Source organism: Paroedura picta, chromosome 16 (assembly GCF_049243985.1).
Source record: "Paroedura picta isolate Pp20150507F chromosome 16, Ppicta_v3.0, whole genome shotgun sequence".
Lineage (NCBI taxonomy): Eukaryota > Metazoa > Chordata > Lepidosauria > Squamata > Gekkonidae > Paroedura > Paroedura picta.
In genome coordinates this window covers 18,669,834-18,693,378 of record NC_135384.1, presented here as the reverse complement: position 1 = coordinate 18,693,378, position 23,545 = coordinate 18,669,834, and the positions used below count along the sequence as shown (strand labels likewise).

At 51.1% G+C, this 23,545-nt stretch overlaps 1 protein-coding gene across 3 annotated transcripts in view; it reads left to right on the top strand.

The window, feature by feature from the left end:
- The window catches only part of PLXDC1 (plexin domain containing 1), a 170,423-nt gene that overhangs the window by 128,400 nt on the left and 18,478 nt on the right, over positions 1–23,545 (top strand). For 2 of the 3 annotated variants that reach the window (XM_077314907.1, XM_077314905.1), the window contains exon 12: positions 19,823–19,986. The exons of the other annotated variant lie outside the window; for it this stretch is intronic. In XM_077314907.1, coding sequence (XP_077171022.1) covers positions 19,823–19,986 — 164 coding nt within the window. The remainder of the gene's footprint in view (positions 1–19,822; positions 19,987–23,545) is intronic. 3 annotated transcript variants of the gene reach the window in all.

Here is a 23,545-nt window from a genome sequence, read left to right as displayed (position 1 = left end):
GGAACGGGAATTCCTTTATTTAAAAAAAATGTCAGACCGCCTGGAACAACTGTTTATGTGCCTACTTGAGGTTATAAAAAAAAACAGTACCTTTCCCTGGCAGTGAATCAGCCTCTCCGTCAGATGGCTATCCAACCTCTGTTTAAAAATCCACCACCTCCTGAGGAAGCCTGTTCCACTGAGAAACCGCTGTCAGGAACTTTTTGCTGGATGTTTAGACAGAATTTCTTTTGAATTAATTTCATCCCATTGGATCTGGTTCATCCCTCCGGGGCAAGAGAGAACAACTCTGCTCCAACCTCTATATGTCAGTCTCTTAAATACTTGAAGATGGCAACTGGATCCCCTCTCAGTCATCTCCTCTCCAGGCTAAACAGACCAAGCTCCCCAAACCTTTCCTCATATGTCTTAGTCTCCAAACTTCTCACCATCTTTGTTGCCCTCCTCTGGACACGCTCCAGCTTGTCTACATCCCCCTTCAACTGTGGTGCCCAAAACTGAAGACAGTACTCCAAGTGAGTCCGAACCAAAGCAGAATAAAGTGGTACCATCCTTTCCCTTAAATGAACAAAAGTTGTTTGAGAGATGCCTAAGGAATTTTGACCATGGGTTTCCCCCACACACACTGATGAAAAGTTATGTGGGAGCTATTCAGACCCTTGGCACTTATCTCTTTTTCTTCATCATCACCTGTTGTGATTCCTCCAATTTTAATTTTAAAATTTATTTATTTATAAATATATTTATTTATTATATTAATATACTGCCCTCCCCTGAGGCTCAGGGCGGTTTACATAAAATGAGGAAACAATACAGATAACTCAGTCTCTATGAACAAACAATAACAATACAGTGATAACAAGAACAATATAATAGAACGGGAGAACAGTGATGAAACATTAAATCAACTGTAGCATACGGACAGCCCCATGGATTGGACGAATTGGCAATGGGAAGTGATTGATTTAGGTTGACCTCAACCAAATGCCTAGTGGAGGTGCTTGCTTTTGCAGCTCCTGAGGAACTTTGGAGATGGAGAAAGCTGGTTGAGGTCAAGTGGAGTTTCTGGGGGCTAGGGATCAGTTGATGGTAGCAGAGCTCTTTGAGGGTTGTAGGCAGGGAGGCCGGCGCAGCTGCTGGAGGATGGGCCAAATGTGGGACATCTGTGGTATTGCTGTGTTCTGGATGTTGTAGTTTTCAGACCAAGGATAAGGGCAGGCCTGCGTAGAGTGAGTTGCAGAAGTCCAGTTTAGAGGTGATCATCACATGGATCACTGTGGCTAGTTATTCTGGGGCAAAGTAAGGTGTTATTAGTTTGGATTGGTGAAGGTGGTAAAATGCCAGCTGCGCAACTGTCATGATCTGAGCCCCCACTGAGAGGGAGGCATCCAGAATCACACCCAGGTTCCTGGCGGAATGGGCCCCTGATAACTACACTCCAGCCAGGTTGGGTAGGTGCACTTCCTTGCTTTGGCCCTTCCTGCCCAGCCACAGACTTTCCTACTGGTCATCACTCCAGTAGGAAAGCACGAACTTGTCCCACTAGTCCTCTTATCACCCTCATCTGCTTTGCGAACCACACCTCTGAAAGAGCGAACCACCTTTTCCTTGCGGCCATGCGAGCCCTCCTAGAGGCATCCATGTTCAGGCTTGGCCCAGTGATGGCATGTCTGTGAAGATAGCTTCTCCTAATCCTGATCATCCTCTCCCTGAAAGCACCATTTTCCTCCCTCATATTCTGGATGATTGCACAGGCATGTGCAATGAGTGTGAAATCAGGGTGCGAAGGAGATTCTCCATTGCAGCTTTGAAACTAAAGCAGCCAGCACAACCAGGAGGACAGTGAACAATGCGGGGAAGGTGTGCTTATGGGAGGCTTTGTTCAGGTGTTGGGGGGGGTCATTTGGATGTGCATGTTCTGTAAACTGTTCTTTTTTCAAAGTTTCTAAAACAGTGAAGCGGTTCAACAATCCTGTGATTTAATGAATATGCAGGAATGCGTTCAAACTCATAATTATGGATTTTTAAAAAATTCATGATGGCAAACGGCGGGAAAATTAGGCTAGGGAGGTATGTGGCCGTGATTGGCCGCACAACTAGATTAACAGCAGATGGCAGGCTAAAGCAGGAAAAACATTCAACACTCTACTGGCTCAACTGGAAGCAGGTGAGAAACGCAAGAAGCACTACAAGTGAAATTTTTTATGGCGATACAGTTGTCAAGTGTGAAATGTTGGTAACATACTAAGAACTATCACGCAAGAACTGGCAGTGCACACCTCGCTATTTTGCCCATTGTGCGGAATGCCCCCCCTCCTTTTACAAAGCTGTTTCTATTCTGTGAGATGCACAAGTAGAGTTCCTTAGTCAGGCCATGGAGACTTTTACGATGCTACTGATATTCTTGTTATTTGGATCTCATTTACGTCTTCCACCGGAATGAATGAGCCCAAAGGATTTCTGCCAGAGGTAATTGTGTTAAAAGAAACAGAACTCTTCTTTCTATCTGACTAATTCCTTCTAGTGGAGGAAACGGTGGTAAAACAGGAGTGAATTTATCGGCTACCCCCTAGAATGACTTCAGCAAATGAACATGCCATGCTTTACTTGATCTGAACTAACAGTGTAAGCAGATCAGCAGGGAACAGATGACCCAGACTGAAATCAAGTCATATGGTCTATATATTTATGTGCATATGTATGAGAGAGCAAGAGAGAGAAATATTAATCTCCATTCTATCCTTGGAAAGAAGCTTACTGTAAAACACAAAAAACAAACCTGTAGTACTAATCAAGATGGATAGCCATGTTAGTCTATCTGTAGCAGTAGAAAATAATAATAACATCTAGTGACAGGGTTTGAGTTACATTAGTCTGCAAGTGCGATTTACGGACCAGTCCTAAACAGAGTTGAACCTAGTGTCAGCTGAGCTCTGGGTTGGGAAATAGATACGGTTGCCAGGTACTTCCTGGCAACTGGCGGGGGAGACTTACTGAGCAGGAGATCCAGCAAATGTTGCCATACCATGTCTATGTCACTTCCTATATGACCTGGAAGTGCATTATCAGCACTATCAGGCCAAAGTATTTGGCCAAAAACTTTATGATAAATTTGGCTTCTTCCATAGAGTTTTTCCCAACTACCAGATCATTACCCTGATGTTGCAAACATGATGATATGTCTGAGTCACATAGGAAGTAACATCATCACGCCAGTGCCATATGGTTAAATCTGGTATTTAGCCAAAAACCCTATAGTAGAAGCATCTCACAGACCGTTTATGCACTGGAGGTTTCATGCCAGGCTGCAGGCTGTAGTTTTAGTCATGGCAGATTGCCTCAACTATTCCTGTAGCCTCACAGGAAAGCATTTTGTCTAGTGCATCTCATCCACCTCTGATTTGTGCTCCTGCACAATCATCAGAAAGGTCAAAGCTGAGAGAGAGCTAAGATTGGCCAGGGAAGCCCATTGTAACAAGAAAAGATTTTTCAGTTATGTGAGGAGCAAAAAGGAGGCCATAGGCCCACTGTTGGGTGCAGATGGACAAACTCTAATGGAGGATGCAGAGAAAGTAGAAAGGCTCAGCGCCGATTTTAAATCTGTTTTTTTCCACAGGTCAAAGGGTTTAGGCACTTCTAGAGATGGCAGTAGCCAAGGGATAGTGTCTGGGTGGCAGGTTGACATGGACAGAGAGGTTGTCGAGAGGCATTCAGCTGCACTGGATGAGTTCAAATCCCCTGGGCCGGATGAAATGTACCCGAGAGTGCTCAAAGAACTTTCCAGAGAACTTGCACAACCCTTGTCCATCATCTTCGGGACCTCTTTAAGGACCTACCAAATTGGGAGGACTGGCAAATACTCCAGAAGATAGAGACAGAATTCAACGAGATCTGAACATAATGGAAAAATGGGCAAATGAGAAAGATGCACTTTAATAAAGATAATTGTAAAGTTCTGCATCTGGGTCAGAAAAATGAAAAGCATGCCTACTGGATGGAGGATACGCTTCTAGGTAACACTGTGTGTGAACGAGACCTTGGGATACTTGTGGATTGTAAGCTAAACATGAGCAGGCAGTGTGATGCAGCGGTAAAAAAGGCAAATGCCATTTTGGGCTGTATCAACAGGGGCATCACATCAAAATCACAAGATATCATAGTCCCATTGTATACGGCACTGGTCAGACCACACCTGGAGTACTGTGTGCAGTTCTGGAGGCCTCACTTCAAGAAGGACATAGATAAAATTGAAAGGGTACAGAGGAGAGCGACGAGGATGATCTGGGGCCAAGGGACCAAGCCCTATGAAGATACATTGAATGTTCAGCCGGGAGAAAAGAAGGTTGAGAGGGGACATGATAGCCCTCTTTAAGTGTTTGAAAGGTTGTCACTTGGAGGAGGGCAGGATGCTGTTCCCGTTCGCTGCAGAGGAAAGGACATGCAGTAATGGGTTTAAACTACAAGTACAACAATATAGGCTAGATATCATGGAAAAATTTTCACAGTCAGAGTAGTTCAGCAGTAGAGTAGGTTGCCTAAGGAGGTGGTGAGTTCCCCCTCACTGGCAGTCTTCAAGCAAAGGTTGGATCTTGGATGCTTTAGGATGCTTTGGGCTGATCCTGTGTTGAGCATGGGGTTGATGTCAAGCATTGCAAGAACTCACAACAAGCTTCTTTAAAAGAAAGCGTTTATTGAGAAGTTACTTCAGTCGCCTAAGCTAGAAAAGTCAATTCTGCCTGAAATCACATTTGCCACCCCTTTTCAATAGTATTCTCCCGCCCAAAGCTTGAAGATTCCCAAAGGAGGGGGAGAGAGGGGCACCAGGTGCCATAAACCAAAGTGTTACTTCTTACACGTCCTTGGGCATCTCCGGACGAGATAAATGTTTTGGTTACAAAAGACAGACCAGGCTGGCCGGTTCAAAAGACAAATAATTCACAGCTCCCTGAGATAACAGGCTACAGCAAAATAGTTTCGATTTCAGGCATGCAAGCATGATATATGGGACTTGGATTATAAAGAGGCCCCAGCAGGAAAAGTAAAATGCAAATCAACCAAACATGGAGAAACCCAGGTCAACCCATGGCAGGACCAGGCACTGATCCTGACATTCCTACGTTCCAAAAATGTCCCCCTCCCCTCACCCCGCATCTACAGGTTGAGGGCAAAGAGGGTAAGCCCGATGAAAAGCACGGAGCAACCGTGGGGCTTTCACATTCGCAGCCTCCACCCACTCTCTATCCCCAGAGGGGAAATCGTTCCATTCCACCAGATATTGGAGGCCCCCCTTATGAACCCGAGAGTCCAGAATTTGGTCAACTTTGTAGTGGGTGTCCTTATCGATGAAAACAGGAACTGGCGTTGAGCGCGGGGGGTGCCAGACATCTGGCAGGGGGGCACGTTTCAGCAGGCTGGAATGAAAAACCGGATGCATATTCCTATAAGTTTTAGGCAACCCCAATTCAACAGTCACATCATTGATTAGTCTGGTGATACGGAAAGGACCCACAAACCTGGGCCCCAGCTTGCGGGACTGCTGTTTTTTATCCGCCTGGGCTTTATAAGATTGTTTAGCCTCTTCCAGGCAGGAGATGATAGAGGGCCAAGCCTTGGAAATGTTACTAGCCCATTTCCCATCCCCCCCTTCCTGGAGGATCACCGCACCCATGGCCACGTCCGATGAGTCCACTTGCACCGTGAACTGTTTGGCGGGGTCTGCGTGTGCCAGTACGGGCTCTGATGTAAAGAGGTCCTTCAGTTTCTCGAAAGCCCCCTGGCAGAGCGGGGACCATTTGAGCGGAGCCCCTGGCCGCGTCGCCGCTTTCCCCCCTTCCTTGGTTTTTAGCAAGTCAGTTAAAGGGAAGGCCACCCTAGCAAAATTGGGGATGAACGTTCTGTAAAAGTTGGCAAACTCTAAGAAGCTTTGGAGTTGTCTGCGTGTCTTGGGCAGTTCCCATGCGAGCAGGTCTTTCACTTTCCCCGGATCCATCTCAATTCCCCCGCTGGAAACCCTGAAACCCAAAAACTCCACCGAGTCACGGTGGAACTCACACTTAGACAGTTTGGCAAACAACTGGTGCTTCCGCAGACGCCGCAACACTTCTCGGACCAGGACCACGTGCCCCGCCGGATCGTCAGAGTACACCAAAATGTCATCAATGTACACCAGGACCCCTTGATACAGCAGGTCATGCATTATTTCATTAATCATGTTCATGAACACGCCCGGAGCGCCAGCGAGTCCGAACGGCATGATTGTGTACTCGAACTGTCCTAGGGGGGTGTTGAATGCTGTTAAATATTCGTGCCCCTTTTTTATGCGGACTCGGTAATAGGCTTCCCGTAAATCCAATTTGGTGAAGATCCTCGCCCTTCCCAAATGTCCCAACAAATCCTTGATCAGAGGCAAGGGGTAGGCGTTGCAGGTAGAAACAGCATTCAACCCACGGTAGTCTGTGCAGAGGCGCAGGGAACCGTCCTTTTTTACAAAAAGAACCGGGGTGGCCAGTGGGGAGGTGGCCGGTCGAATAAAGCCCCTGGCCAAATTCTTATCCAGGAACTCTCTGAGCTCCTTCATCTCACGAGGACTCATAGAGTAAAGCTTGGCTTTTGGGAGCGGCTCCCCTTTCTTGAGCTCAATCGCACAATCAGTCTTGCGGTGGGGGGGGGCAGCTGATTGCACTCAACTTCCGCAAACACATCCTCAAAATCTCGATACTCTGTAGGGAGTTTAGGTTCCCCCACCTCCACGAGTGCAGCAGTAACGGGCCCTTCCCCCGACGCTTGGGGCGTCGGTGTCGTTTACACCCGGGAGCCGCAAACTTCACTGTCCCCTTCTTCCATTTCACAATGGGATCGTGCTCTCGTAGCCAATCCAACCCCAACACGCATGGGAAAGCTGATCGGGGAGCCACCAACGGTTGTATCTGCTCCCAATGTTTGTCAATGTCCAGATCGATGGGGAGGGTCCTTGCGATGGCCTCCCCCCTGGGGCACACTTCCCGTCTAACTGTGCGATGGGCAATGGTTCCCTTAATGGTTCCTTCCCCACCCCTAAAGTCTCGGCCATCGAAGGGCTCACCAGTGTTTTGGTGCAGCCCGAGTCCACGATGCATTGCACCCCCACCTGCTTCCCCGAGTTGGGCTCAGTGAGGGTGGCCGGCAACAGTACCAAGGGGGAGTCACTCACCGAACGTTTGCCCCTGGCCGGGACCTGCTGGCGGGGCGCGTTCACAGCAGGTCGTCCTCTTTTCCCGACTGCTCGCTGGAGTTCGTGCCCTCTCCCGGGCTGCTGTCGCTCGAATCCGCCGTCACCGGCATGGAGCCCGCTGGAGCCAGCAGTGACCGGACTACCTTCTTGGTGGCTGGTTTCTTTGTTGCCGCGCTCTGGGCGGGGGCGCCTCCCGCCGGCTTGGCATCGGTGGTGGTTGTCCCAACCGTCTTCATCAGGCACTGAGCAAGGAAATGCCCGGCTTGGCCACAGCCCAGGCACAGCCCCTTCTCACGTCGGCGAGCCCGCTCGCTGGAATCCACTTTGCCCTTTGGCTTCGGTTTCTTGGGTGTTGAAGTCTTCACCGCCGTCTTCTCTTTTCCTCCGCCTAAGCCGTCGGCCAACATCAGGTGATGCTCCATCTCTCCTGCCAGATGCACCCAGCCCATCACTGTTGCAAGGTTGTCCAGGTGCAGGCACTTGCAAGCCAAGTTTCCAGACAGCCCTTCTCGAAAAGCATGCACCTTCTGGGGCTCTGTCCACTCCGGTACCGAGGCCGACAATTTCCGGAACTCCCAGGAGTACTCCGCCACCGACATCGATCCTTGCTTGATTGCCTTGAGCTTTTTCTCCGCCTTCTCTCTCTCGAACGGGTCCACGTACATCAGGCGCATCGTTCTCATGAAGTGGTCGTAGTTCCTCACCGCCCTTGGGTTGTAACGGTAGAGGTCGATGAGCCATTTCGCTGCTTCACCATCCAAGCATTCGCCCACGAATTGAATGCGCTCGGCGTCGTCTTGAAAGGTGAATCCCATATCCATCATGTAGGCTTGGAGGTGGACCAGGAACCCCGGGAAAGCCGATGGGTCCCTGGTGAATTGAGATTTAAACTTGTAGGATCTGCGCATCTCGACTCCCCATAGTTGTGGGGGCAGTCGGGCTGGGAGGGCATTGGCCCAATCTTGCCCCGCTCCTCTCAGCTGCCTCGCACCTCTGGGACGCGGGCGCACTCCGCGTCCTACTCCTACGGCCGCCCCCACGCCCACTCCTGCCGCGGCGGCTGCTCCTGCCGCGGTGGGGGCTCCTGCCGCGGCGGCGGCTCCTGCCGCAGCGGCGGCTCCTGCCGCAGCGGCGGCTCCCGCTCCCTGAGCCGCCCCGGCTCCTCCAGCCCCAGCCTGGTCCCCGTTGTGGGCGCCCGCTGGAGGTTCCTCTCCCCCTCCTGCAGCCGCTCCACCCTGGTCACCAGCATCCTCCTCTTCTTCTGAAGAGTGGGCCGCGGCCTCCGCTGCTCCCAGGACAATGATTCCGGTCCCGGTCCCGGTTGCCGAGCTCGCAACCGTCGCCATGTGTTCTCAAAGGGTTGAGTGCGCCCCCGAGGATCGCCGACCTCCCGGCCGTCGGGCGGCTGCCTGTAAATCCCGTAGGAGGCGCCTCGCCTCACACTGGGAATCACTGGCCCCAATTCGCCCGACACCGAGTGCAGCCAATCACCCACACGGCTCATCTGCATCTGTAGCTCCTGCAACTCCAGTGCTGCCGCCGCCCCTCGATCTGGCACACCCACGGGAAATTTTTCGGGCCACAGCTCATCGCCCGTCAGATGGTCGTACTTGGACAACCGCCTACGTTTGGTAACGTGCCGCTCCAAGAACTCTGAGGGTCCCGGAGTAATGTCACTCAGGACCTTCGCCATCCCCGAGCCGAAGGACCCCGAGGCGGCAAAGTCATCCTGCGTGTCATCCGCATACAGGTCTCCCTCATCTTCCTGCTCACTGTAAAGGTTACCTTCGTCCTGCATGATTACAGGCGTAAGGTGTTGTGAGAATTGACTTAATGTCAAGCGTTGCAAGAACTCACAACAAGCTTCTTTAAAAGAAAGCGTTTATTGAGAAGTTACTTCAGTCGCCTAAGCTAGAAAAGTCAATTCTGCCTGAAATCACATTTGCCACCCCTTTTCAATAGTATTCTCCCGCCCAAAGCTTGAAGATTCCCAAAGGAGGGGGAGAGAGGGGCACCAGGTGCCATAAACCAAAGTGTTACTTCTTACACGTCCTTGGGCATCTCCGGACGAGATAAATGTTTTGGTTACAAAAGACAGACCCGGCTGGCCGGTTCAAAAGACAAATAATTCACAGCTCCCTGAGATAACAGGCTACAGCAAAATAGTTTCAATTTCAGGCATGCAAGCATAATATATGGGATTATAAAGAGGCCCTAGCAGGAAAAGTAAAATGCAAATCAACCAAACATGGAGAAACCCAGGTCAACCCATGGCAGGACCAGGCACTGATCCTGACAGTTGGACTAGATGGCCTGTATGGCCCCTTCCAACTCTATGATTCTATAATAAAATCAGAGTCCAGTAGCACCTTTAAGACCAACAAAGATTTAGTCAAGGCATTTTCGTGCTGTGGTGGCACCATTTAGAAGGGGCCTGACACCCGATCCAGTTTCGAAAGGATCATTGGAACCTGGGACAGCCCTATGCCTGAAACAGTGGCAGATCCTGTTAGCTCTCTTCTTTTCTTAGTTCCAGTTCCACATTTAGTATATTTTGGGGAGCCAAAACAAATGAGCAGATGCCTTTTCATGCCAACCCCAATACCACATGGATGTTGAGGAAGGTCCCGCTCCACCATTATTGCCTGTATCTGTTTTTTCAGCAGTTTCTGAGGGGCCAGATTTCCATCAACAGATAATGGAGCAACAGGCTGTAGATCCTTGGACTCAGGAACAGGTCCAGTGGCTGCAGGAACATTCACAGTGTCAGGCTGACAGACTGGAAACAATAACTTCTATGGAAGAAAGTGTTTATTTTCTAAGCAGATCGATACCTTTGACTATCAAAGCCAAAACTGGCGAATACAATAAATAGACCTTGCAGTGGCCTATGGCCTAGTGCAGAGGTCCCCAACCTTTTTATGGTTGAGGACCGGCTCCGGGGGTGGGAAAGAGCCAGTGGCCCAGGTGCTGCGCATATGCGTTTTCACCACCAGGGGGCGCTAACGTTTGTGTCCGCCGGCATGCCGGTGGCCGCGCCTGCCTCTTCCCCCCCTCTCGCAGCAAGAAGCTAGCTGGCCACAAGCGAAGCGGCCACTTCTCTCGTGGCCTGGTGAGCTTCTCGCTGCAGGGGGGGGGAGAGGTAGGCATGGTCGCCGCTGGCCCATTACCGAGACCTTCGCGGCCTTCAAGCTTCACCACCCTCAATCCTACCAGATGCACCATGTTTTCCATCGTTCCCTCCTTCAGCCTGTGGCAATCAAAGATTCCCGTTCACCGGCACCTGCTCTGCTGGCTCCTGTCTTGGTCAATGGGGAAGAAGACTTTCTATTATGGCAGATTTTAGATGCTTGGATTTGCTGGGGCCCTCTGCAATACTTCATTGATTGGGAGGGCTACAGACCTGATGACTGGTCCTGGGAATCTGCTGGAGATGTGCATGCTGCCAACGTGCAGGCCTTTCACGCTCATTTCCCTGCCAAGCCCAGACCTGACCCACAGGAGGGGGCCCCTCTGCTGCCACTGACCCTTGAGCAGCCGCCCCTAGAGCAAGAGCAGCTTTCTGAGTTGAACTTTGGAGCAAGAGCCTCTGCCACCACCACCTATAAGGCAAGAACTGCCCCCCTGCCTCCAGTTTCAATGCAGCTGCCAGTGACACTGACAGAAGGAGATGGGAGGAGCAGCGAGCCTCAGGGACATGATTGAGGCACTGAACAAGTAACTGGGCCCCAGCCAGGTTGATACTCTGCCTTCTTCACTGGCAGTGCCCTCACCCCACCTCAGCCCAGTCAGCTCGCCAGAGCATTGTAGGAGGCTATGGCGAGCAGACTTTACAGTGTGCCGCAGGAGCACATGGCTCATGGCGTGCTGTCAGAGTAGATGGGGCCCAGGTGAGGACACTTCAACTGATGCCACCTGAAGCCCCAGGATGGATTGTTCAGCTTATTAAGGAAGGTTGCACTTAAGCAAGCCTTCAATGGTGTTTCCTTGTGGGTGCAACCTGTGCATTGAACCTACCCATTGCCGGGACTTCTTTTCTTGTCTCACCTTTGCATCAGTGAAACTCTGCCCAACTGACTCGCAGTTGCTGGACTCCTGGTTTTTGGCTATTGGCTACAGTTTTATAATCTGGACTGACTTGGCTTGTGGACTCTGCCTTCCTGGGTCCTGACCCTGGCTCGCTGAACAACCTTTGGCTCACCCTGGGACTCAGCTTTGCTTGGTTAATGCTAAGACCCAGATTGGACTTTGACTTTGCAATTAGGTTGGCAATTACGTCTTGGCTTATTGGCCAAGACTGTACTCTTCGGGACTTGCATCTGGTGTGGTCAGCTAGGGCAGCAGAGATTTGGAAAAAGGAACAAAAATTGTAAGTGTTCATTACATTATTATTATTGTTGTTGTTATCCTAACCATTAGTGGCTCCTAATATTTCTAAAGAGCCACTATGGGCGGAGTGCTGTCTGGGAAACATCCGGTGTCTGGCCTGTGCTTTCGCCTTCTGGCCCCTGGAACACCTGCCTCCAGAAGCTGGCCGCAAGGCACTCACGCAACCTTGTGCCCAGATGCTGGCTGGCTGCCGAGGAGGGTGCTCCTGGGGTGCCCTGCCTCAGCTGTCGATTGACCCGGCCCCCAGCGCATGTGGTAGGCCGAACAGCTGCGGGGCTGTCAGCCCAGCTGCCAATGTCTGTGGCAGCCCGGCCAGTTGCAGAGCCATTGCCCTGCCATACACTGGTACTGGTTGCTTGGGCACGGTGCAGTACGGCAACTGGCTCCAGGGCCATTGGCACCGCAGCCAGCAGGAGCACCAGGTAAGGTGGCAGCGGCGCCATCATGGTGGGCCCGCTGCTATCGCCCTGGATGCAACAGGCTTTCAGTCTAGTTATAAAAATAAAAATTGTTTGCCGCCAACCCGTTGCCAGTCCTCCCAATTTGGTGTCATCTGCAAACTTGATGAGTAGTCCCTCCACCCCCTCATCTAGGATAGAAAAGATAGAGACAGACTTCAACGAGATCTGAACACAATGGAAAAATGGGCAAATGGGAACAAGATGCAATTTAATAAAGATAAGTGTAAAGTTCTGCATCTGGGTCAAAAAAATGAAAAGCATGCCTACTGGATGGGGGATACGCTTCTAGGTCACACTGTGTGTGAACGAGACCTTGCGGTACTTGTGGATTGTAAATTAAACATGAGCAGGCAGTGTGATGCAGCGGTAAAAAAGGCAAATGCCATTTTGGCCTGTCTCAACAGAGGCATCACATCAAAATCACAAGATATCATAGTCCCATTGTATACGGCACTGGTCAGACCACACTTGGAGTATGCCTACTGGATGGAGGATACGCTTCTAGGTAACACTGTGTGTGAACGAGACCTTGGGATACTTGTGGATTGTAAGCTAAACATGAGCAGGCAGTGTGATGCAGCGGTAAAAAAGGCAAATGCCATTTTGGGCTGTATCAACAGGGGCATCACATCAAAATCACAAGATATCATAGTCCCATTGTATACGGCACTGGTCAGACCACACTTGGAGTACTGTGTGCAGTTCTGGAGGCCTTACTTCAAGAAGGACGTAGATAAAATTGAAAGGGTACAGAGGAGAGCGATGAAGATGATCTGGGGCCAAGGGACCAAGCCCTATGAAGATAGACTTGGGAATGTTCAGCCTGGAGAAAAGGAGGTTGAGAGGGGACATGATAGCCCTCTTTAAGTATTTGAAAGGTTGTCACTTGGAGGAGGGCAGTCCTGCTTACACGCAGTAATGGGTTTAAACTTCAAGTACAACGATATAGGCTAGATATCAGGGGAAAAAATTTCACAGTCAGAGTAGTTCAGCAGTGGAACAGGCTGCCCCCCCTCACTGGCAGTCTTCAAGCAAAGGTTGGATACACACTTTTCTTGTATGCTTTAGCATGCTTAGGGCTAATCCTGCATTGAGCAGGGGGTTGGACTAGATGGCCTGTATGGCCCCTTCCAACTCTATGATTCTATTCTTTGATTCTATGATTCTATGATTCTATGGTAATTCTCCACTCGTAGAGTATTCTGATTCTGGCGTAGATAATTGAGACGGTTGGCCTCTGTTTTAGAATCATAGAATCATAGAATCATAGAGTTGGAAGGGGCCATACAGGCCATCTAGTCCAACCCCCTGCTCAACGCAGGATTAGCCCTAAGCATCCTAAAGCATCCAAGAAAAGTGTGTATCCAACCTTTGCTTGAAGACTTCCAGTGAGGGGGCGCTCACCACCTCCTTCGGCAGCCTATTCCACTGCTGAACTACTCTGACTGTGAAAAACTTTTTCCTGATATCTAGCCTATATCGTTGTACTTGAAGTTTAAACCCATTATTGCGTGTCCTTTCCTCTGCAGCCAGCAGAAACAGCATCCTGCCCTCCTCCAAGTGACAACCTTTCAAATACTTAAAGAGGGCTATCATGTCCCCTCTCAACCTCCTTTTCTCCAGGCTGAACATTCCCAAGTCCCTCAACCTATCTTCATATGGCTTGGTCCCTTCGCCCCAGATCATCTTCGTCGCTCTCCTCTGTACCCTTTCAATTTTATCGATGTCCTTCTTGAAGTGAGGCCTCCAGAACTGCACACAGTACTCCAGGTGTGGAGGTGTTTTGACATAGGCATCAGGTGTTTTGACATAGGCATCAACAATGTATTGCTGAGTTAGTTTACCTGCTGCAAGAAAAGGATTAAATGTGACTCGGACGGAAAGACGGTACTGGTAGTACCGCATCTGAGTCACGTGTGCGTGGGTGTGCACTCTGTTGGTGGAGGTGTGCAATGGCTATAGGTTGCTGTTGGAGGGGTATGTCTATTCCCCAGCTTTGGTCTCCTAATGGGAACAGTAATGGGTAGACCATGGGCTCCAGGTTTGGATCGAGGATGGAGATGCGTTCGGTATGTGCAGGGTGATTAGTAGATGGCCTGCAGCAGTGGATGAGCAAGTTGTGATGTAGAGGTGGGCATCCATCGTCAGCCTCAAAGATGATAGCAACCTCATTAGACCAAGGGGCATTGTAACGGCGTGGATCATGTTCCCTGTCTTGAAGGATGGCCATGGTGACAGTGGATGGAGTAGCATGTTTTTGGCGAGCTTCTTGGATGCACTCCTGTTTGACTTCATGGAGCATTTTGCAGGCCTGTGCAAAAGGGTTGTTTTCAGCCATGAAGTTGCTTAGTTGTTGTAGGATTGGGTTACAGGACTCATTCTCAGGGCGTTGTAGTCGTTCTCTTGCCGCTTGCAAGGAATCTAGAATGTATAGCTGTGCGTAGGAACGAGGTTCTCCAGTGTTTGGATGTAGTGCGCCAGCCTGGTGGTAGATACTTCCTCATATCCTGAAGCAGGTGAGGTGGAGCAGCAATAGAGGCACCCATGGAAACAGAAAGGTGCTGGATGAGCAGGGTGTACATAGGGGTGTGTCTCCACAGAGATCCCTGGTGAGGTGGAGCAGCAATAGAGGCACCCATGGATGCAAATGCCAATGAACTGTTGATGGAGTGAATGTTGGTTATGAAGTTGGTGGAGTGGTCATGTTGTCTGGTGAGCAGGTCAGTGATGAGTGTGGCAGTGTGAATGGGTGGGAGGGTAACTGCCCCCTTAGTGCAGCATCTTGACTAGTGGTGTCCAGAATGTTTTTTTCCAGCAAAGTGTTTTGCCTGGCAGGATAGGCATGTTTCTGTGAGGTTGCCAGAGCAGTGTGGTTTTGAGGATGGCTGGGTGTCTGGCATGGTGAAAGCTACAGATAGATGTCCTTGTAGAGTGGGAGCGAGAGAAGGATTGTCTTGTGAAGTGGACAAATTGCTGTCTTTGCCGTGTTCTGGACTGTGTTGCTGTGTTCTGTCAGTTGTTGGAGATGGTTGGCAGTCTTTAGGAGGGGCAGCAAGGGTTTGTCTTCGTCGCTCACTGCATCTTTGGTAGGCTTCAGCAGTCTTTTGTGCAGTGTGTGTGGCACGGTATTTGCGGCTTGCAGCAACGTGAGATTTCCTTATGTCTTCTGGTGTGTGTTGGCATTTTGGCCGTGGCATTGTGAGGTGGTTGTTGTTCGATGTATGGGTAGGAAAAACCTGGCAAAGGGAGGAGTGGGTTGTAGTGGTTGAAGGGAGTGAATGGAATTTGAATGCAATGGGTGGTGTGGCAGGTGTACTTACCAGTCCAATGGTTGTGTTCACAGAAGGTGTGTAGGTCTGAAGTAGACTGTATGAAGGAGGAGTATTTAATGGAGGCGTAGTAGGTGGACGTGTAGGCAGGTTGTCAGGGAGCTGTTGACTGGAGAGAGACGGGGAAAGGGGTGGTAAGTGTGGTGATGTTGAGTGGGTAGTGTATAGGAGGAAATTCATAGAGGAGTATGAAGGGAAGTCATGATAGCTAACTGAGGAGTTGTGGGTTGGAAACAGAATGGTACTGGATGAGCGGGGGGTTGGCTGTATATAGGGGTGCGTCTCCACAGAGAAGGCAATGCGTGGACTGGCCGTAGAGAAGGGTGGGTGGCCATAGAGGAGGGAAGGTGTGAGGCAGCGGAGGGATGGACAGGTAGCAGGACTCACCAATCAGCGTGTGGCGGGAAAGCAGGACCCCCGTTTCAGGGGGAGGGTAGGAGTGCTGGAGTCAGGAGTGTCTGGAGGCTGGGTAGAAGCTGGAGAGGTTGGGAGGCAGGCAGGCAGCTGTGGGGAGGAAACAGAAGGGGCAGGATGAGAGTTGGGTTGGCCATAGAGAGGGGTGGATTTCCATAGAGGAGGCAAGGTGTGAGGCAGTGGAGGGATGGACAGGTAGCAGGACTGACCAAGTGGCGTGCGTTCAGAAAGCAGGATGCCCTCATGGCCAGAGTTATGGAGAGGCAGCAGGGTGAAGGGTAGTAGGGTTAGGAAGCATGGTTTGGGATGGAAGGATTGTCCCAGGGAACGGGAATAGGTTAGGATTGGAACTCACCAAGGGAGCGCAAACTGCAGTGCAGTGGGTTGTGACGGCAGAGCAGGAGGAGGTGTGAAGCAGGTGTGTTGCTGAGTCAGTCTGCAGAAGGGGGGAAAGCGGGAGTAGCATTAGTTTCGTAGTGTAGCAGTGTATGTGTTAGTGTGAGCAAGAAGTTTGGTGGGTAGAGGTTAATAGGAGAGGGTTGGAGAAGGGGAGGGAAATGGAAGAGATTTGCAAGGGGTAGGGCAAATGGAAGATGTGGGTTCAGGTGAGCAGTCCAAGGTGGTAGGCGAAGATGCAGAGCATGTTGGCGACGGTGGCCTTTCAGGCGGAGTGCATAGGGTCTCTGAAAGGAGAAGGCAGAATGTAAGGAGGGGGGAAAGGGAGAGATGTAAATGGTCAGGTGGGCTTGGGACATGATAGTAGGAGGTCTGTGGCACAGAGAGACATAATCCTGCTTTTATGATTTCTCACGCAGCACATGTATTAGATTTTGGAGGAGAAGGGTAATTAAATATAGTAGTGTGTGTCAGTATTGTTGAGGAATGATGCTTCTGTGTCACTGTATGCCATGGCAACCATAGTATGTGATCTGGAGAGGTGTCTGTATAGCCGAGGAAGCAAATGCTGTCTCATGGGCAGCAACCCAAGCACAGGCTTGCATGATCCACAGGCAGTGTCTCAACTGAAAGTCGCACAAGTGCTGTAGTAAGGGCCGTATAGATGTAGTGGGTCAGAAGAGAGCTGTAAGGTGGGTCAGGCATCAGACCATAGCTGGGAGGGGGGTTGACTTGGGGCAGAATATTGTAGCAGTCGTAGTGTGCTGTTGTGTATGAAGGCCATTTTCAGGCCAGGGGTCTTGGAAGAGGCAGTATGTAGAGCACTGTTCTGGTTAGATTAGGAATGCAGGTGTTTGTGAAGTGTAAGACAGCTGGAAGTGGCAGTGGCAATGGTCCCCGCAAGCAGGAGGTTGGGTTCTGGCCGCAGCAGAGGGATCAGTGCTGGAGCAGGGGGGGAAAAATAATTTCATGGTGACCACAAAGTAGGAGTATAGAGTCAGATGGCAGGGGCAAATTGCAGAGGGGGGCATCTCCCTGCCTTTCTGCCCTTGACTCTGGCGTCTGTGCGTCTGTGCCTCACCTTCTCTCGCGTATGTGTCTTTTTATGTCTCTGTCTGCCTCTGTATCTCCTGCTGTCTTTATGGTAGTCTACATCTGCTTATGGGCATCTGGCAACCCATCCATCCCTGTGTTTGCGAACAGTGTTGCCGCTATCCCACTCTGAGCTGTCAGACTGTCTGGCTGTCATGGCTGTCTGGCCCTTCCTTCCTTCCTTCCTCTCTCTCCCTCTCAACTCGTTCGTCCCTCCCTCCCTCCCTGGACTCCTCCCTTCCCCCCCTCCAGTGTTTTGTGCTCTCTGGCTACTGTCTGGGTGTTCCCACCTATGGCCACCTCTGTCTCCAAATTCCATGGTCTCTCTGTCTGCCTGTCCTTGGCCCTTTACCAAGCGACCCATCCATGCATCCATCCCGGGATTTCCCTGCTCCTTCCTTCCTTCACTCCCTCCTTCCCTCCCTGGACTCCCCCCCCCCCTTGTCTTTCGTGTTCTCTGCCTCATGTCTGTCTGTTGTCACCTGTAGCCATGTCTGTCTGCCTATGCCAAGGGCTCTCTGTCTGCCTGTCCTCGGCCCTTATACCAATCCACCCATCCATGCATCCATCCATTCTGGGATTTCCCTGCTCCTTCCTTCCCTCCCTCCCTCCCTCCTTCCCTCCCTGGACTCCCCCCCCCTGTTGTCTTTCCTGTTCTCTGCCTCCTATCTGTCTGTTGCCACCTGTGGCCACCTCTGTCTGCCCAGTCCATGGTCTCTCTGCCTGTCTGTTATGTTCCTCCTTCTCCCCCCCCCCCCCACCTTAGTCCTTTGGTGTTCCTCGCTGTCTGTGTGCCTTCTATCTCAATCGGTGTCTCTCTGTCTGGCCAGTCCTCCACTTCCTGTCCTGTCTCAGCTCCGCCCCCAATCTGAGCAGCCCTCCAAGCATCCCTTCCAGCCTGCTGTCTTCCAGGCCACTTTTAATATGTCTCCCGGCCTGAATACCCTCCTGGGTATTCTGTCCTCCAGCATGTTGGCCCACTCCCCCCTTCATGTTCCTCCTTTCCCTCCCTGCTTGCTCCATTTCCCAGGATTCTTCCCCCCCCCCCCCGTCTTGCATGTTCTCTGTTTGCTGTCTGTCTGTTCCCACCTGTGGCCATTCCATGGGCTCTCTGTGTTCCAGGCCGCTGTTTCTATGTGTCTCTGTGTGTCTGTCCTTGGGCCCGAGACCCATCCAGGCACCAAGCACAGTATTTCCACGCTGTATGGCAGAAATACCTCTGTCTTCCAGCGGCCTGACTGTGTGTCTGTCCCTCAGCGTGTTTGCGATCCTGCCCTCTCCGCTATTGTGACTCGTGAGGTTCCTCCTCCCTTCCGGGCTTCTCTCCCCCCTCTCCCTCCGTCCTCCATCAGGCCCTTCTTGTGCTGCCTTCTGGCAAGGTCCTTACTGTCTGGTGCTCTCTCTCTCTCTCTCTCTCTCCCCGTGGTTGCCTCCCCCTCGGGGGCTGTCGCCGCAGCGCTCCTGGGCCTGCCCTCAATCCTCGCAGCCTTCGAGGAAGCCATTCTGGGAAGGCCCAGCCGTCTCCCACCCAGCCCTGTCACGGGGAAGCGTAAGGTTGTGGGGTTGCGAGGCTTGCTGTGCAGACTGGACTTGGGGGTGTAGTGTTCCTTAGTGGCGAGCAGGAGGGCGGGCTGCTAGAGGCAGCGTCATTGTGGTGCTGGTGGGGCGTCTGGCGACGGCTGCTGCGTGGCGTAACGGTCGTGGGGGGGGGCCTGACTGGCGCAGGAGCGTAGTGTCGGTGCCTGAAGCTCTCTGTGGGCTTGGCGCCTATTGTCTTGAGGGGCAGGGTTGGAGAGGGTTTGGGAGGGCGTGTGCAGGGCCGGAGAAGTTTGAATCACAGTGAGTGGGCAGATGGACCAATCAGGAGGCGGCTTGTGTCTCCTGTTTGGCTGTGCAGCCGTAAGGTTGGTGGGGCACGGAAGGGGCTTTTGTAAAGTGGCTGTGCGCTTGGCAGAGGTGAGTACTGGGGCCGTAGGGGCCGGGAGGCGCCTCGCATCAGCCGACAGTGTCAAAATGTAGGCAGCGGCCGGAGGAGGCACAGGGCTCGACGGCGCTCCCAATTGTGTGCTGTGATGTAGGGCGCTTGGCAGAGGTGAGGAGTGGGGCCGTAGGGGTAAAAAATGCAGGCAAGGGCCGGAGGAGCCAATTGGGAGATGCTTCGCGGCTTCCAATTGGCTCCTGTGCTGTCAGTCGAGGACCAAGGGGCCAATCGGGAGCCAATCAGGAGCCTGGCGATTGGCTCCTTTGGAGTTTTTATCACGGACTGGTCCTGCCCTTTCTCCATCCACAATGCCCTTAGGGCTTTTTCTACCGCTCTGTGGAGCGGTTTACAGATAGTTTCTGAAATAGATTCTCAGCTGCAGACCTTCATCCTTGCTCATATTTGACTGTAAAGAATTGATCTCACTGATCCTGTTGTCTTTTTTTCTAACCCCCTTTCTTTTTTGTCTTGTTACTGTTGTAGTTTCTAATGAAAATACTGATTAATATTCTCTCTTGTGTCTTCTCCCCCATGAAATTTTCTCCTGCAGGTTTGAGAAATAATGACCTCCCCACAGAGAAAGTGGGGTCCCACACTGGAACAATTGTGGGGATTCTGCTGGCAGTCCTGTTCATTGCTGCTGTCATCCTGGCTGGCATCTATTTCAGCCTCGGTTTCAATCTTACTTCCAGAGCTTCTTGGTTCTTCTTTGAGGTGATTTTGAGACTCAGTTCAACCCTTGCAGCAACAAGTCTGTTTGAAAATGTGGTGACCAAAATTAACCTATTGAATCCAGCCAAAGCTTTGCTTGCTCTGAAATGGGAGAACTAGTAAACTTGAAGCAGGATATAACTTAGGGTTGCTGACCTCCAGGTGGGGTCTGGATAACTCCCTGAGCTCTCTCTACAGCTCCCTTCCATTACCAACTGGTACTCTGAGCCAAGGACAGGAGAAATTTTTTTTAATGGTAGCGTCATCATTTGTAGTGAATCATAGAATCACACAACATCATAGAGTTGGAGAGGGCCATATAGGTCATCTAGTCCAATCCCCTGCTCAGCCTAAAGCATCCCTGATAAGTATCTGTCCTGCTGCTGCTTAAAGACCACCAGTGAGAGGGAGCTCACCACCTCCTTAGGCAGCCGATTCCACTGTTGAACTATTCTGTGTAATTTTTTTTCCTGCCGGTACAGTTCTATACATAGTATTTTTTCTAGACGTTACCATTCTACATGTAGTTTAAACTCCTTACTATGGGTCCTGGCCTCTGCTGCCAATAGGAACCACTTCCTGCACTTCTCCAAGTGAAATTCTTTCAAAATCAATCATGTCCCCTCTCAATTCTATCTAGAGTTTCCTAGAACTATCCTGCATCAATTCCAGATTTTTACCAGAAGTGTTGTAGCACTATACCCACTGCTGGCAACTCTAGTTTAAGCATTAGGGCAAAGCTAGCCAAACAGTGGCTCTGTAAGAGTGCTTGTTGGCATGAACAGGAAAACGTCTTTAAAAGCAAGTTGGTTAACAAATGGTTAACATCTGACACCATCAGAATTAGGGTTGTGCATTGAGGCCCCGATTTGGACCGTTTCGGATCTGAATTGGCCCAGATCGTTTCGGATCCGAAACGGCCCGATTCGGACCAGTTCGGATCCGAATCAGACGATTTGGACCAGTCCAAATCGATTCGGGGCCAATGCAAGTCAATGGAGGCCATTGACTTGCATTGGAAAGGCTCCCAAATCGATTCGGAACTGTCCGAGCTGATTCGGGGCCAATGCAAGTCAATGGAGGCCATTGACTTGCATTGGAAGCCTCCCGAATCGTTTCGGACGATTCGGGGCCAATGCAAGTCAATGTCTCCATTGACTTGCATTGGAAAGCCTTCCCCCGCCTTCCCCGGGGACTGGGAGGGAGGGGGTGCAAGTTGCACCCCTGAAACTTCTTGGGGAGCTCAGGGAGGGTCTTTACAAAGGTAAATCCCCCCCGGGCTTCTTCTTGAACATCGTTGAACTCCTTCTCCTCTACCCCCCCCCCTTTTTTGGAAGGGGGGTAGGAAGGGGATCTTATTATTGTGCCACCATGTTGTGACATTTTAAAGTCTTTTAATGGGAGTTTTAATGGGGTTTTAAGACACTCCCAAATGGCTCATGGCAGGAAATAAATCGAAATAATAATAATAATAATAATGATAATAATAATAATAAATTGCCAATTTCCTTGTTCTGAAATCATTTTTCTCACGCCTTGGGAGCCCATAGAATTATTATTATTATTATTATTATTATTATTATTATTATTATTATTATTATTATTATTATTATTATTATTATTATATTTATACCCCGCTTCCCCCCGAAGGCTCGAGGCGGCTTACATAACCCTGTCCCCTAAAACCATAAAATGACAATAAAAATTTACAGTAATGGCAACCGCGATGGCGTAATCTACTCATTTGCTCTCCGCATCCTCAACTACGGAGGGGGGTGACACTCTCTACCGCCAGTTTGTGGGGGGGGGTGATCTTCTTTCCTCCCGGCCTCAGTTATAAGCCGGGCGGAAGAGCTCCGTCTTACAGGCCCTGCGGAATGCTGGTAATGCCCGCAGGGCCCTCAGCTCTTCCGGGAGCTCATTCCACCAGGTTGGGGCCAGGACCGAAAAGGCCCTGGCCCTAGTCGAGGCCAGGCGGGCTTCCTTGGGGCACGGAACGACCAGCAGGTTAGCCCCCGCAGAGCGTAAAGCTCTGCGGGGGATATAGGGCAAAAGGCGGTCCCTCATATATACTGGGCCTAGACCACGGATGCCCTTGAAGGTCAAAACCAAAACCTTGAACCTGATCCGGAAGGCGACCAGTAACCAATGCAGCTCCCTCAGAACTGGCTGGATGTGAGCCCTCCATGGTGTAGCTGTGAAGACTCTAGCAGCCACATTTTGGACGAGTTGCAGTTTCCGGATCAAGCCCAGAGGCAGGCCAGTGTAGAGCGAGTTACAGAAATCTAGTCTAGAGGTGACCGTCGCATGGATCACTGTGGCCAGGTGTTCGGAGGACAGATAGGGCGCTAGTAGCCGAACCTGGCGAAGATGGGAAAATGCCTGGCTAGCTACCTGTTTAACCTGTGCCTCAAGTGTTAGTGAGGCATCAATGGTCACCCCTAAATTCCTGGCCTGAGATGCGATATTAAGTTGCGTCCCGGCCAGAAAGGGTAAGCGCGCTTCCTGATCCGCCCCCCTACGGCCCAACCACAGAACCTCTGTCTTGGAGGGGTTGAGTTTCAGGCAACTCTGCTCGAGCCATCCAGCTACGGCTTCCAAACATCTGGCAAATGGATCTGGGGGGGAGTCCGGGTGGCCATCCATGAGGAGAAAGAGCTGGGTGTCATCAGCGTACTGGTGGCAACCCAGCCCATAGCTCCGTACCAGTTGAGCCAGAGGGTGCATAAATATGTTAAATAATGTAGGAGAGAGCCCTGAGCCCTGTGGGACCCCACAAGGGAGCCAGTAAGGGCCCGATACTTCCTCTCCCACGGCTACCCTCTGTGTCCAGTTTTGGAGGAAGGAGCGTATCCAGCGTAACGCTGTACACCTTATCCCCGTACCGGCAAGGCGGCTCGCTAGCAGCTCGTGATCGACCACGTCAAACGCGGCCGACAGATCTAAAAGAACTAGCACAGCAGAGCCACCTCGGTTAAGCTGGCGACGGAGGTCATCCAACAAGGAGACCAACACAGTCTCCACCCCATGACCAGGGCGGAAGCCAGACTGGTATGTATTGAGTGCCGAAGTATCTTCCAGGAACGCTAGGAGCTGGTCCGCCGCAGCCCTTTCCACCACCTTACCCAGGAACGCTAAATGCGCTACTGGGCGGTAGCTTGCAGGGTCATGTGGGTCCAGGGATGGCTTCTTGAGGAGAGGGCACACCATCGCCTCCTTCAGCACCTCAGGAAACTCCCCCAACTGGAGAGAGCAGTTAACAATATCCCTGAGCTGCTCACCTATCCGTCCATCCCTCCCCTTAAGGAGCCAAGACGGACAGGGATCAAGGGGGCAGGTGGTTGCCCTCATCCTCCCCAGCAACCCGTCCACTTCGGATAAAGAGAGCCACCTGAAGCCATCAAACGTTGCCTCCAAAGGCGGCCAACGGGCCTCTAGTTCATTAACTGTATTAACTGTAGCTGGAAGGGAGTTGTCAGGATTGCTGCTGAATCCTGCCATGAGTTAGCATGAGTCTCTCCATGATTATTTGTTTAACCTTTTCCTTGCTTTGTACTTTAGG